The sequence below is a fragment of the Aspergillus karnatakaensis genome (assembly GCF_047715665.1).
Source record: "Aspergillus karnatakaensis strain CBS 102800 unplaced genomic scaffold BJY04scaffold_86, whole genome shotgun sequence".
NCBI classification, from domain to species: Eukaryota; Fungi; Ascomycota; class Eurotiomycetes; order Eurotiales; family Aspergillaceae; genus Aspergillus; species Aspergillus karnatakaensis.
This window is the reverse complement of record NW_027395798.1, coordinates 17425-30291: the sequence shown is the minus strand read 5'-3', so window position 1 is coordinate 30291 and position 12867 is coordinate 17425. Positions and strand designations below refer to the sequence as shown.

The following is a 12867-nucleotide window of genomic DNA, read 5'->3' as shown; positions in this document are numbered from 1 at the left end:
CCTCAACTCGTACAACGGACCCTTTTTGGAAAATGCTTGCTAGGCCTTAATTACCTAGATAGAGCAGCGATCCTGAGGAATTGTCGGACAAAGAGACAGATTCATCCATACGTAAACACGTACTGCGTCGAATCTTGATTCCGCAGCAGTGGACACAAGACCAGAAAATTTTCCTCACGACAAGAAGCCCATCAGCTTGGCTGACAACACACTTGGTCTTGGAGCTCCCTCTTGGACCCTGATGTGCTTCGGAGCTCGCGCATACGGGCCAAGCTGTAGCCAATCGCACGCAATCGAGCAGCGATCCCCCGGCAACGCGACCGCAGTTGTACTGTACCATCGGATTCGAATGGCCTGGTCCTGGAGGTCCCAGCCGAGCCGTCTGTCGAGACAACGGGGCGGAGAGCAGCCGTGAGCATCCCGCTGCGCCTGTGCAGACTGTAGGAGTCTAGGAGATGCTCCCCCCGTGCAGGAGGAGAGCAGTCATTCTTGTCAAACCTGTAAAGAACTCCGTAATGGCGAGACCCTGGCTCAACCAGCTGCAGGCGCGGAGCCAGGCCCGCCCTTGGCGCTTGGAAGCAGTCTTGGCCAGCCAATCCGATCCGCTACACAACGGTGCTCTGCCGCCATCGACATGGGCAAGGAGGCTGTGCAAGCCTCGCTGTCGACCGAGCAAGCAATCAAATAAAACTCTCCTGCTCCAGCGCCGTCTAGCGTCCTTTGTTGTTGTCTCTCGCATGGCTAGTCTGCCCTTTAACTAATCGAGATGGCGTCGCAGCAAGGGTCCTTCGAACTTCCCGCTATCACCGTCGATGTTTCTGTATGTTCAAGTCCCAGTCTCACTTTTATTTCTCTGCCGATATTAACAACATAGGACGCTCCTCAGTCGGACCCCGATGGAAACCGCTCCCTCGACACTACCCCCCGGGACCGCTCGCTGAGCAACCTAACCGCCATCGACAGCGAATACACCGGTCGGGACCGCGCAATGAGCGGCAGCACCATGGCGGCCAGCAGCACAGGGCTAGAAGTGCCAAAGGGAAAGGAGAAGTTGTCGTCAAGTCAAGCGCCGAGCGTCTTTTCGTCCGACGAGCAGGAGGAGGCTCTGCGGCCGGATCCCGGCACCGAGGCCGATTTCCAGGTCGACAATAACCCGTTTGCGTACTCGCCGGGCCAGCTGAATAAATTGCTCAATCCGAAATCGTTGGCGGCGTTTGTTGCGTTGGGCGGGTTGTCTGGGTTGGTGAGCGGGCTGCATACGGATTTGAGCTCGGGGCTGAGCACGGGTGAGACGGCGGTGGATGGGAAGGGTGGGAATGGAAGTGGAGATGCATTTGATGATCGGATTCGCGTGTTCAAGCAGAATGTCCTGCCGGAGAAGAAGGCGACGCCGCTGTGGAAGCTGATGTGGATGGCGTACAACGACAAGGTCTTGATTCTGCTGACGGCTGCGGCGGCGATTTCGCTCGCTCTGGGATTGTACGAGACGTTTGGGGTCGAACATGAACCGGGTTCGGGGATGCCGATTGACTGGGTTGAGGGTTGTGCTATCTGCATTGCGATTGTGATTGTTGTCATGGTGGGATCGCTCAACGACTGGCAGAAGGAGCGCGCGTTCGTCAGGCTGAATAAGAAAAAGGAGGACCGCGAGGTGACGGTGATTCGATCTGGAAAGACGGTCAGGATCTCGGTGCACGACGTTCTGGTTGGTGACATCCTGCACTTGGAACCCGGAGACCTGGTTCCGGTGGATGGAATCTTCATCGAAGGACATAACGTGAAATGCGACGAATCCTCCGCCACCGGTGAATCAGATTCACTCAAGAAGACGAGCGGCGAGCAGGTTCTCCGTCTCCTCGAGCAAGGCCATACAAAGCAACAGGACATGGATCCGTTTATTATCTCTGGAAGCAAGGTGCTGGAAGGTGTGGGAACCTGCCTGGTGACATCTGTTGGCGTCAACTCCAGCTACGGCAAGATCCTCATGGCGATGCGACAGGACATGGAGGCGACTCCGCTGCAGAAGAAGCTCGATCGACTTGCGACTGCTATTGCGAAGTTAGGTGCTTCTGCCGCTATATTGCTGTTTTTCGTCCTGCTGTTCCGCTTCCTTGGAGGTCTTTCCGGCAACCCGCGCACCGGTACTGAAAAGGCGTCTCAGTTCACAGACATCCTCATTGTCGCCATCACCGTTATTGTCGTTGCTGTTCCCGAAGGTCTGCCGCTGGCCGTCACGCTCGCTCTGGCGTTTGCCACAACCCGCATGGTCAAACTGAATAACCTGGTTCGAGTGTTGAAGTCCTGCGAGACCATGGGAAACGCGACAACAGTTTGCTCCGATAAGACTGGTACATTAACCACAAACAAAATGACAGTGGTGACCGGCACCTTTGGCGACGACGCATTCGACGACAAGAACCAGACCGGCCAAGAGCGACGCTCGGCCGCTTTCGCCAGCTCTCTCTCTCCGGAACAGAAGCGTGTCATTATTGAATCGGTCGCGATCAACTCGACCGCTTTTGAAGGTGAAGACAACGGTGTGCCAGGCTTTGTTGGGTCGAAGACCGAGACTGCGCTGTTAGGGTTTGCCCGGGATGTTCTTGGAATGGGCTCCCTGGCGGAGGAGCGCGCCAACGCTACTGTTGTCCAGCTGATGCCATTCGACTCGGGCCGCAAATGCATGGGTGTTGTCATCAAACTGGCTAACGGTACCCATCGGTTTCTGGTCAAGGGTGCTTCGGAGATTCTCCTTGAGTACAGCACTCATCTTGCCATGCCGACTGGGCAGGTTGAAATCGGATCGAATGAGCGCGAAAGACTGGAACAGGTGATTATGGACTACGCGAAGCAGTCTCTCCGTACGATTGCTCTGGTCTCTCGCGAGTTCGCCGAGTGGCCGCCCAAGCAGGCCTTGAACCCTGACGATCCCAGCGAAGCTGATCTCGGTCTACTGCTGCAAGACATGGTCTTCCTTGGTGTTGTTGGTATCCAAGATCCGATCCGTCCTGGTGTCCCAGAGGCAGTGGCCAAATGCCATCATGCTGGAGTGATTGTTCGCATGGTCACCGGTGATAACATGGTCACTGCCAAAGCTATCGCGACTGACTGTGGAATCTACACCGACGGCATTGTTATGGAGGGCCCTAAATTCCGTACCCTTTCTGAACCAGAGTTCGATGAAGTTCTACCTCGTCTGCAAGTGCTTGCTCGTTCTTCCCCGGAGGACAAGCGGATTCTTGTCACCCGACTACGTGCAATGGGCGAAATTGTGGCTGTGACAGGAGACGGCACAAACGACGGTCCTGCTCTCAAGGCCGCCAACATCGGTTTCTCAATGGGCATTGCCGGCACCGAGGTGGCCAAGGAGGCGTCTGCCATCGTGCTGATGGACGACAACTTCTCCAGCATCCTGACAGCCCTGATGTGGGGACGAGCAGTCAACGACGCCGTCCGCAAGTTCCTCCAGTTCCAGATCACCGTCAACATCACCGCCGTGCTCCTCACCTTCATCTCCTCGGTCGAAGACGACGAGATGCGCTCCGTGCTGACAGCCGTGCAACTCCTCTGGATCAACCTCATCATGTAAGTCCCCCGATTATCCCCTCCAACCAATCAATCTGACAAAATAGGGACTCCCTCGCGGCTTTAGCCCTCGCAACCGACCCCCCAACCGAAGAAATCCTCGACCGCAAACCCGTCAAAGGCGGCGCGCCCCTCATCTCAACAACAATGTGGAAGATGATCATCGGCCAATCCCTCTTCCAACTAACGGTAACGCTCATCCTGCACTTCGGCCCGACAGAAGGCTTCCTCGACTACCCCGAGGACATCAGACGGTCGATCGTCTTCAACACCTTCGTGTGGATGCAGATCTTCAACGAATTCAACAACCGGCGGCTAGACAACAAATTCAACATCTTTGTCGGCCTGCACCGCAACTGGTTCTTCATAATCATAAATTGCATTATGGTAGGCTGTCAAATAGTAATTGCTTTCTTCGGCGGCGCGGCATTTAGCATCGTGCGCATCCACGATGAGCAATGGGCGATTTCGATTTGTGTTGCTGCGCTTTCGCTGCCGTGGGCGGTTGTCGTGCGGTGTTTCCCGGATGCCTGGTTCCACGCTATTGCGACGTTTGTGGGCAGGCCGGTGGTCCTTGTTTACCGGCCTACCAGCCGTGCGATGCATCGGTTTGGACGCAGTATTAAGAATCTCTTCCGGAGGAAGAAGGCCGAGGCCGATGATGAGAATGACAACGAGGATAGCGAGAACGAACCGGCCAGTCCCGGTGGCTTCGCCGCAGATGCAGAGAAGGCGGACGAGCGCCAGCCCAAGATCTCGGATATGCGGCTGAACGGGAAGTTTACCGTCTAACTGAATTGTGGTTCTCTTTTCCTTACTTTGTTGGTTATTGAGGGGCTGGGTATGGTTTCTGGCTGCATGCTTGCCTGCGGATATGTGATGATCTGCTCTGCTTAATATTGGAGACTGGCGTTTTCATTATCTGTATATATCGCGACACGCCTCTCCGACTCGGAACGGACACACTGGATAGATTGCCTACTTGTTTATAATTGTGGTTTAGCGAACGTATATAGGATTGACTCGGTATATATTTCATTTCAGTTGACTTTCCACGACTCGAGAAGAATGCATACCCAGATAGATGCCATCTAACTAGCAGATTCTACACGGTCCGGTTGCAGGGTTGTATGGTGATGTGGTAGATTCGAAGTCGAGTACTTGATCAACTCTGGATCGATCTCGGACCTTGACAACGGTATAGGTTCTTCTGACGAGGTCGAAATACTTTCTTACTTTCTTTTTCTTCCAAGTTCACATACTTCACAGGATGGGAGGCCCGTATGGAACTTCATAGCCGGTATAGCTACGTAATCCTCAAGCAGAGGCTGATTGATGTTTCCCTTGTTGGGAGTGTGGAAGAAGCTGGGCTAAGGGTGCTTCGTCTGGTATTGTTTATCTATTCTTTGCTATACTCCTGAAAATGGCTGGGTTGTCTTGGTGGTGCTACTGGTTGTGGTACGGCTCGAATATATATCCGCCACGCTAGCCGAGAACTCTTGAGCAGGCAAGGCTGTATACAATACCAAATAGCATGCACATGCACTTTAACTTGATAAAGGCCGACCTAATTTCTATCTATATAACAGGAGGTATAATGCAAACACATGGTATCGATCCTAGAGAATGCGTAGCCTCCGTGCAACACCCAAAAACAGTAGAACCAACGCCAGAAGCACACCGAGAATACTAAACCACGCTGTCAGACTGTCCGAGTGCTGCCCCGGAACTGTGACATTCATTCCGAACAGACCGGTGACAAACTGCAACGGCACGATAATCCCTGCAATAGCCGTCAACCGACTAAGCCCATGCATGATCTGGTTCCGCAGGCGGGTCGAATCGAACGATAGCTGAGACAAATATTTTGACTGACCACGCGACAGCATCTGCTCCGCGGCATCAAGGTTGCTTATCATGGTGAGGACGTGGTCCTGGATGTCGCTGAGGTAGAGCGTCACCTGCGACGAGGAGGATGCGAACGCGTCACAGTGGCGGGCGAAACAGCGGATGACGTCTGTCTTGTCGTTGAGGAGTTGCCGGATGTGCAGGATTTCCTTACGGCATTTGTAGATTTGTTGCAGGGCCAAGCCGATGTCGTCCGGGCGGGTTATCGACACGCTGTCTTCCATTGTTTCGACGCCGCCTTCCACCTGCGTTATGAAGGGAGCAAATCCGTCGACGATGTCATCACTAGAGTCGTTAGCATAGCACGGATGAGCAAGGAACGTCACGTACATGAGCGCATAGCAGATCCAGTCGCTTGTCAGGTACAGATGGCTCTGGTGCTCCTTGATACGGCTGCGGACATGGGCCGAATGGGGGTTGCTACCGAGCGAGAAACTGAGAACGCCGTCGCGGAAGACCACAGCGTAGACGTTGATCGGCGCAGTCCTCACTCCATCGTGCGTCTCCGCCTGGCGAGGGGGTCTCAGCGACAAAAAGTAGTACGGCCCGAAGAGCTCAATCTTCTCGCGGGTTTCCCGAGTCTTGATATCCTCTGTCGTGAGCGGATGGAGATTGAAGATCCGCGACAGAGTGTCGATATCCTCCTCCGACGGCGCCGTCACATCCAACCACCACAGTCCATTGTATGTTCCATCATCGAGGAGTGGGCAGAGCGGCTCATAGAGGGATTTCAACTCCTCAAGGCTGGGGGCTTGCAGGCAGAAATCCAGCTGCGAAGAGAAGAAGGAGACTTGGGTCTGCTCCTGCGGGGTGTAGACTTTCTCGTCGATGCTCGATCGGGGTTCTTTTGCGGTGCTGGGACCGACTTTCCAGGGGAACTTGAAGGGACTCATCCTCTTCGGTCGGGGATGGCGGCTAGTTGGAGGGAGGCCGTGGCTCCAGAGACGACGACATTAATAGGGGAGTGGATGGACGACCGCATAGTATTCTGGCAGAGTGATTGAGAAAGCGAAAGCAGAAGCAGAAGCAGAAGCAGAAGCTGAAGCTGAACAAAGCTTGAAACATGCCGCAAAATTGAAAGAATCATGCGCCCCAGCACGTGACTGCGCTATTACTGCCTGAGGCATAAACAAGAATCGCCACAATTAGGAGTCTCTTCAGCTCAATCTCGACAGACGCCTTCAGACTTCAACTTCTTTGGCTTTACTTTCGCAAGAACGGTGCCCACGCAAAACATGATGCTGTAGAGCCGCATCTGTAGCTATCAGAAGCATGCATTCCAATCAATTCGAGAGACTCGACATTCGAACAAGCAAGGATGTCTCAGCCCTGGTTTCTCACGAGCAAACGGTCTCACATTTATTTCTACACCTTCTCTTACCCTGCTGTTGATTCAATTGACTGCTTACTGGCCCACGGAATAGACAGCATTGGCCCATCCCACCCGTTCGGTCCACGCTTATTGACAGGAACTTTTGAATATAGCTTCATGGACCTGTGTCTCGAACAAGGACTGCGTGTTGAGGACTGAGAGAGTTGACCTACTTGCTCTTGCTCTTGCTCAAGTCGTACAGGAAATTGGCCTTGATATTCTGCAGATGGTCCAAGATTCGCTTGCGGTTCTGCAATCCGTGAGAGTTGTCCCGGATCCGAGCGGTCTTATAGTACAGACGGTGCCAGTTGAGATTATTCGTATCGCGAACATGCATCTCCTCGTCCTCCAGCATGAACTCCTTGATGAACCGTCTTCGCCAGTAGCTGACTGGAACCCGAACAGCCCACATCAATCTGCGGATTTGCTTGCTCTCGGGAGGGTTGTCCAGAATAATCATGATCAACTCAGGGGGCATCTTCATTGCCAAATCCACCTCGTCCTGACTGAACTTCAACGGTTGATTCATCCGAAGTGACCATTTTGAAGGGTTAGGAGTGTACAGTACTTGGAGATGCAAACGGGATCCAGGAGATGAAGACCTCACTGCTCTCTAGACTTCCGGGAGTCATATCCGCAAGACGTCACTACGGCGTTCGGAATAGCGATGCGACGAGTGATGGCCGTCACCAGATCGCAAGACTCTTGGAAGACAATGCAAGTTCCCTACCAACAGGATGCAAGCACATGAGCTATAAAGGCTGCGTGCGGGTGTTGTTTCATTCTAGACCACTCCTGTTCTCAACCCTCGGGATTCTTCCGGCTTGTATTGGCAGAAGCTTACTTAACATGTAGCATTTGAAAGCAACCTGAGCGCCATCATCTACCTAAACAAACAGCCAATTGTAAGTTGAAGACGGCCCACCACACACCTCCGGAGAAATAACAGCCTTCTAAAAGATCACTCATTACCTTCGTAGTAGCGGGAAAATACAGAACCGGAGGTGAAACCCGGGGCTCCGCACGAGGTAGCATCGGGGGAGTTCCGACTCCCTATGGGGAAGGACTAAGCACTCTGCATAAACGCTTGTCCACACTAGACCTCCTAGGCGTCCGACACTGACCCCTCCTTACCCTAATCGACCATAGTCTGCCATCAGCGGCCTGGCCAGATTGCAAATGTGGAAACCCTAGCCTCCGTTTACTCCCCCTCAACCCGCACGAACGGATGTGGATATCGGACGCGATCCCTGTCGTTGTCTGAGAAGGATGACTGGAGAATAGGGCTCCAGCTGCTTCCCCAGTTTCGTGCCGTGCCATGGGGTAGTCAAATAGTCCCCATTCCCCGGTTGTGAGCTGGTTCACTCCAGACTCACTCCAGATTTCAATCAAGTCAATATGGAGCCAGCTGATGTTGTCGCACACGAAGAGCGCAAGAAGTCCCTCCAGAGGAACAAGTGGCGAAATGTCTTGCACAACCCCAAGATCATGCTCATAGCCTTCTTCGCTTCGTTAGTACCATAAATCGCACCCTCTCCCGACCCTACTGACACAACCAGCTTCGGAGGTTTTGAATATGGCTACCAGCAAGGTGTCCTCGGCCAGTCTCTCGTCATGTATCGATTTAAAGACAACTTTCCCTCCGTCGTCGAGTCATCCAGCTCAACAGGGTGGTTGACCTCCGTCCTCCAACTTGGTGGTATCGTCGGCTCCCTCTCCGCAGGTATCCTCGGCGAGATCTTCTCGCGAAAGTACACCATGTTCATGGCCTGCTGCTGGGTCGTCCTGGGCTCCTATCTGTATTGCGGAGCATCGTATCACAACCCCAGCTTGCTCTACGCCGGACGATTCTTTACCGGTGTCGGTGTCGGGACATTCAGCGGTGTTGGGTAAGACCACCCCCCTTCCAATCTATTTAAGCAAATACTTATACTATATCCATCTAGCCCCCTGTACAATGCCGAACTCGCCTCCACCGAACTCCGCGGCTTCCTCGTCTCCTTCTACCAATTCGCCACCATCCTCGGCATCATGCTCTCCTTCTGGTGCGGCTACGGCAGCAACCACATCGGCGGCATCGGCGAATCCCAATCAAACCTCGCCTGGCAGCTCCCGTCCATAATCCAAGGCATCCCCGCCGCAATCCTCATGGTCGGCGTCTGGTGGCTCCCCTTCTCCCCCCGCTGGCTGGTCAAGCAAGGTCGCGACGAAGAAGCCCTCAAGACACTCTCTTATCTCCGCAAACTCCCGCAGGACCATCCATTGGTTGATATCGAGTATAAGGAGATCAAGGCCGAGACGCTGTTTGAGCAGCGCAGCTTCGCGAAGAACTTCCCCCAGCTTGCGGAGAAGGGGCAGAGTGTACTCATGAAGGAGTTTGCGCAGTATTACCATATTCTCCGCAGGTGGGATGCCTTTAAGCGTGTTGCTACGGCGTGGTTGGTTATGTTCTTTCAACAGTGGAGCGGTATCGATGCGATCATCTACTACGCGTCGAATGTCTTTGAAGATCTCGGTTTAACAGGAGGAACGACAGCATTACTCGCTACTGGAGTGACCGGTGTGGTGTTTTTTGTGTCTACACTGCCAGCAATGTTCTTAATTGACAAGGTTGGGCGCAAGCCGATGTTGATCGCGGGTTCCATAGCGATGTGGATTTTCATGGTTATCCCGGCTATCATTGTCGCCAAGCTAGGCCATGACTGGCCTGCGCATCGGGCCGGCGGCTGGACAGCTGTTGTTTCAATCTGGTTGTATACTGGGGCGTTTGGAGCAACTTGGGGGCCGGTTAGTTGGACGCTTGTCTCGGAAATCTTCCCGCTGTCTATCCGGTCTAAGGGAGCGGCGTTTGGGGCTTCGAGCAACTGGGTAAGATTGCTCCTTCTTCTTGTCCTTATTCTTGTCCTTCTGCTTTACCTACTGTCGCATGACGTCCCTCCTATCCCCCCCTAACCCCTACCCCGCAACTTCACAACCACTTTCTGGCCACGAGAGGACGCTAACTTCTTGAAATTGTTCAGCTAAACAATTTCGCCGTGGCGTTCTACGTGCCAGCCATGTTTGACGGATGGAAATGGGGCACGTATATCTTCTTCGCGGTCTTCCTGACTGCTGGTATAGTGTGGGTATGGTTCTGTCTCCCCGAGACGAAGGGTGCGAGTCTCGAGGAAATGGACAAAGTCTTCGGTAGCAGGACCGGCGAGGAAGACGCCATTATGCTTGCTCAAGCCCGCGCAGACGTTGGGTTGGATCAGCATGTTGAGGAGTTGGCTGAGAAGGCGGCCCTCGGGACCGAGCATGTGGATGTTTCAGAGGTGCGCTCGGAGAGCAAGGCTTAAGTCTCTAAGCTACTGGGGGGATTAGAAGCTCTCGAGAAGACTAACTGGATGAATTGATGCTCCAGAAGTTGGCAGATGCGATGTATATGACTTAGAACGATATACAGGCTAGGGCTCACGTGAGAATGAAGTTGTCGGCAGCTTGCCCACATGCCCGGTAATCAGAAAAATCACTTTGATTGACAATATATTTCTCTATATTACAGACTATTAGTGGTAGGAAGTTTTTAAAGGCATTCTCGCTTTCTGACCCTGAGAAGAGTTGCTGATCGAAGTACCTTGAGCTAATACTTCCCGGTACAACAACCAGCGCCGCAAAAGTCCACATTCGAACAGAAAGATCTGCGCAGATTCAAGTCAGATTCACGCTGTCAATGCAGAGCTAGCGCATCAAGCCGTAAGAGTCTCAGATCAAAGAACAGTTCTCATAAAAGGAAGCCATAATGAACGCTCATTGGTCTAAGACCCCGCGCAGTCTTTCACCAACGGACACCTGTATCGCCACCTTCTCTGAGCCTGTACGCATCCGTTGACTTAGAGCTACACCGACAGTAGCTGAGGCCTATAGATATGTAATAGTGGCTACCTGAACGAATAAGCGTTCGTGCAGCTGCGCTGTCCTTTACCTAGTGAAGTCTTGCTGATCAGCCATAGGCCACACCAGCTGACAGACTTAAAGCCTCACACCCCAGCACCGCAATCTCCATCCCCCAAAACCATTGCTTGCAATTGCATAAAGCCATATGGAAATCAACACCTCTATCACAATGGGCGCCTTCAAGCACCTCTTCCCCGACCGAGCCATCACCCCCGAAGCAGGCCCAGCCTTTCAAGCCGCACAGAACCAGCCATGGTCTCAGACGTGCTGGCAGCCGGCAGCCTGCTACGTTCAGCTCCGATCTGCAGACGAGGTATCAACGGCTCTTGAAATTCTCCGAGATACTCGCTTGAGATTTGCTATCCGGTCGGGGGGGCATAACCCCAATCCGGGATTCAACAGCACTGGAGAGAAAGGTGTGGTTCTCGACATTAGCGGGCTGCAGACGCGAAAATTGAGTAACGATCGAAGTATTGCACGTATCGGGGCTGGAAATAAATGGGGAGATGTGTATGCTTGGCTTGAAAGGGAGGGTCTATCTGTCGTGGGTGGGCGAGACCCAGAGGTCGGCATGGGGTTTCTTCTTGGTGGTGAGTGTAGCTCTCTATGCTTGTGAGGGCTCTTCTGGACTATCTGCTGACTGAGTTTCTAGGTGGTCTCGGCGCTTTGCCTAATCTTTATGGCCTTGGAGCAGATTGCGTTGAGAATTTCGAGGTTCCTCTCCCGCTTGTTGTAGTCCTAGTGTAATACCTGCTAAGCATCAATACAGGTCGCACTTGGATACGGAAGAATCGTCAACGCCAACAGCACAGTAAACAGTGATCTTTACCGGGCCCTTAAAGGAGGAGGTAGCAGCTTCGGTATGCATGTCTACCTATGTTCTCGCCTCGACCCTGACTCCGTCCTCTAGGAATCGTAACGCGATTCGACATCAGAACCTTCCCATTACTCAAGCTGCAATACAACATTACCCTCTACAAACCAGACGACTACGTCAATATCAATCAAGCAACGATCGACCTCCAAGAAGCCATGGAAGCAGACCCGCATCTCGGCATCTTCACTAACTACAACAGTGCATTTGCCGCCGTCGGTCTTATACACGCCAGCCACGAGGGTGATGAGCTCAACGCTCTAAACGCGAAGCACCTTGGCCATCTGACAAGCCAGATTACAGTCGCTTGTCCGACTACAACCGGTACATTGGCGTCCCTCGCAAATGTCATGGCTCACGATGTTACAGACCAGAAGAAGTACAGTTTTATCCTTGAACCGTAGATACCTAACTCTTGACTCAACTAACCTCTCAAGACGATACATCGGCACCTTAACAACAAAGCCCTCCGCCGCTCTCTACGCCGACGTATACCACGCGTGGCAGAAAGCCCTCTCCATGCTCCCGGACAACGCAATCCTCCAATACACCATCCAACCAGTTGGCTCCGCCGCTATCCGGGACGGGAATATCATGGGCTTATTCAAGACGGCACAATGCTGTGCGTACATCCCACATCAGCTCCTCATACACTAACGTGTCTTATAGGGTGGGTATTCACCTGCGAATGGCCCGACCAAAACGGCACAAGCGACAACGCAGCCCGCCAAGCGCTTGACTTTCTCAAGCGAGAAGTCGAGGAATCCGCGCGGGCGAAGGATCTCCTTCTCGAGTATATCTCTGCGAATTTCGCGAATTCCCAGCCAAGCTGTCCTGCGGAGTTATGGGAGGGAGAATTACAAGGCGATGCAGGCTGCGGCGCGGGAATTCGATCCGGAGAGGTTGTTCCAGAGGTTGCAATGGGGCGGGTTCCTTTTGCGGGGGTCTGAACAGTCTAGGTAGGTAACGGCCTGTGACCTGTCTACTCGATCGTCTGCTTTACGTGTCGGTGGTGTTGGCATTGAGCACAGTTTACGTTCGAGTATGGGGGTAGTCTAGTCTATACGTAGGCCAATGCAGATAAGGGTCCCCCGGGCCGAGTCCAATAGATACCTACTCCATATCCAAATTGTACAGCCTAGATCATGCAGATGGATCCACATCGCTCGATCCTTTCCGTCAGGGAAGCGAACGG

General features: G+C 53.2%; 5 protein-coding genes across 5 annotated transcripts; 3 read left to right on the top strand and 2 right to left on the bottom strand.

Moving 5' to 3' along the window:
* The first annotated feature begins 482 nt into the window (after window positions 1-482).
* BJY04DRAFT_202478 (uncharacterized protein) lies at window positions 483-4641 on the top strand. Its single transcript, XM_073713210.1, has 3 exons — window positions 483-820; window positions 875-3582; window positions 3630-4641. The coding sequence occupies exons 1-3, from the start codon at window positions 767-769 to the stop codon at window positions 4372-4374; spliced, it is 3507 nt and encodes a 1168-aa protein (XP_073565050.1). The 5' UTR covers window positions 483-766; the 3' UTR covers window positions 4375-4641.
* A 560-nt stretch (window positions 4642-5201) lies between these two features.
* BJY04DRAFT_232786 (magnesium transporter CorA family protein) lies at window positions 5202-6524 on the bottom strand (the record flags this gene model as incomplete). Its single annotated transcript, XM_073719804.1, has 2 exons — window positions 5821-6524; window positions 5202-5775 (listed from the first exon to the last, which is right to left on the bottom strand). The coding sequence occupies exons 1-2, from the start codon at window positions 6381-6383 to the stop codon at window positions 5202-5204; spliced, it is 1137 nt and encodes a 378-aa protein (XP_073565049.1). The 5' UTR covers window positions 6384-6524.
* A 63-nt stretch (window positions 6525-6587) lies between these two features.
* On the bottom strand, window positions 6588-7957 carry BJY04DRAFT_202474 (uncharacterized protein). Its single transcript, XM_073713209.1, has one exon. The coding sequence runs from the start codon at window positions 7389-7391 to the stop codon at window positions 7032-7034; it is 360 nt and encodes a 119-aa protein (XP_073565048.1). The 5' UTR covers window positions 7392-7957; the 3' UTR covers window positions 6588-7031.
* Window positions 7958-8260: 303 nt separating this feature from the next.
* BJY04DRAFT_224202 (sugar porter family MFS transporter) lies at window positions 8261-10200 on the top strand (the record flags this gene model as incomplete). The annotated part of the gene is made up of 4 exons (XM_073717888.1): window positions 8261-8373; window positions 8422-8751; window positions 8809-9730; window positions 9883-10200. 4 exons carry the CDS (start codon window positions 8261-8263, stop codon window positions 10198-10200), a joined length of 1683 nt encoding a protein of 560 aa, XP_073565047.1.
* Window positions 10201-10866: 666 nt separating this feature from the next.
* Window positions 10867-12635, top strand: BJY04DRAFT_232776 (FAD-binding oxidoreductase; the record flags this gene model as incomplete). The annotated part of the gene is made up of 7 exons (XM_073719803.1): window positions 10867-11388; window positions 11451-11530; window positions 11568-11658; window positions 11709-12051; window positions 12110-12294; window positions 12342-12465; window positions 12497-12635. The coding sequence occupies exons 1-7, from the start codon at window positions 10944-10946 to the stop codon at window positions 12633-12635; spliced, it is 1407 nt and encodes a 468-aa protein (XP_073565046.1). The 5' UTR covers window positions 10867-10943.
* Window positions 12636-12867: the final 232 nt, after the last annotated feature.

What these genes read in the sequence shown, in the direction of transcription:
- BJY04DRAFT_202478 (XM_073713210.1), top strand. Translation starts at nt 767, where the DNA reads ATGGCGTCGCAGCAAGGGTCCTTCGAACTTCCCGCTATCACCGTCGAT. An exon ending in CTATCACCGTCGATGTTTCT is followed by an intron (nt 821 to 874) that starts GTATGTTCAAGT and finishes TTAACAACATAG; the next exon opens with GACGCTCCTCAGTCGGACCC. An exon ending in CTCTGGATCAACCTCATCAT is followed by an intron (nt 3,583 to 3,629) that starts GTAAGTCCCCCG and finishes CTGACAAAATAG; the next exon opens with GGACTCCCTCGCGGCTTTAG.
- BJY04DRAFT_202474 (XM_073713209.1), bottom strand. Translation starts at nt 7,391, where the DNA reads ATGAATCAACCGTTGAAGTTCAGTCAGGACGAGGTGGATTTGGCAATG.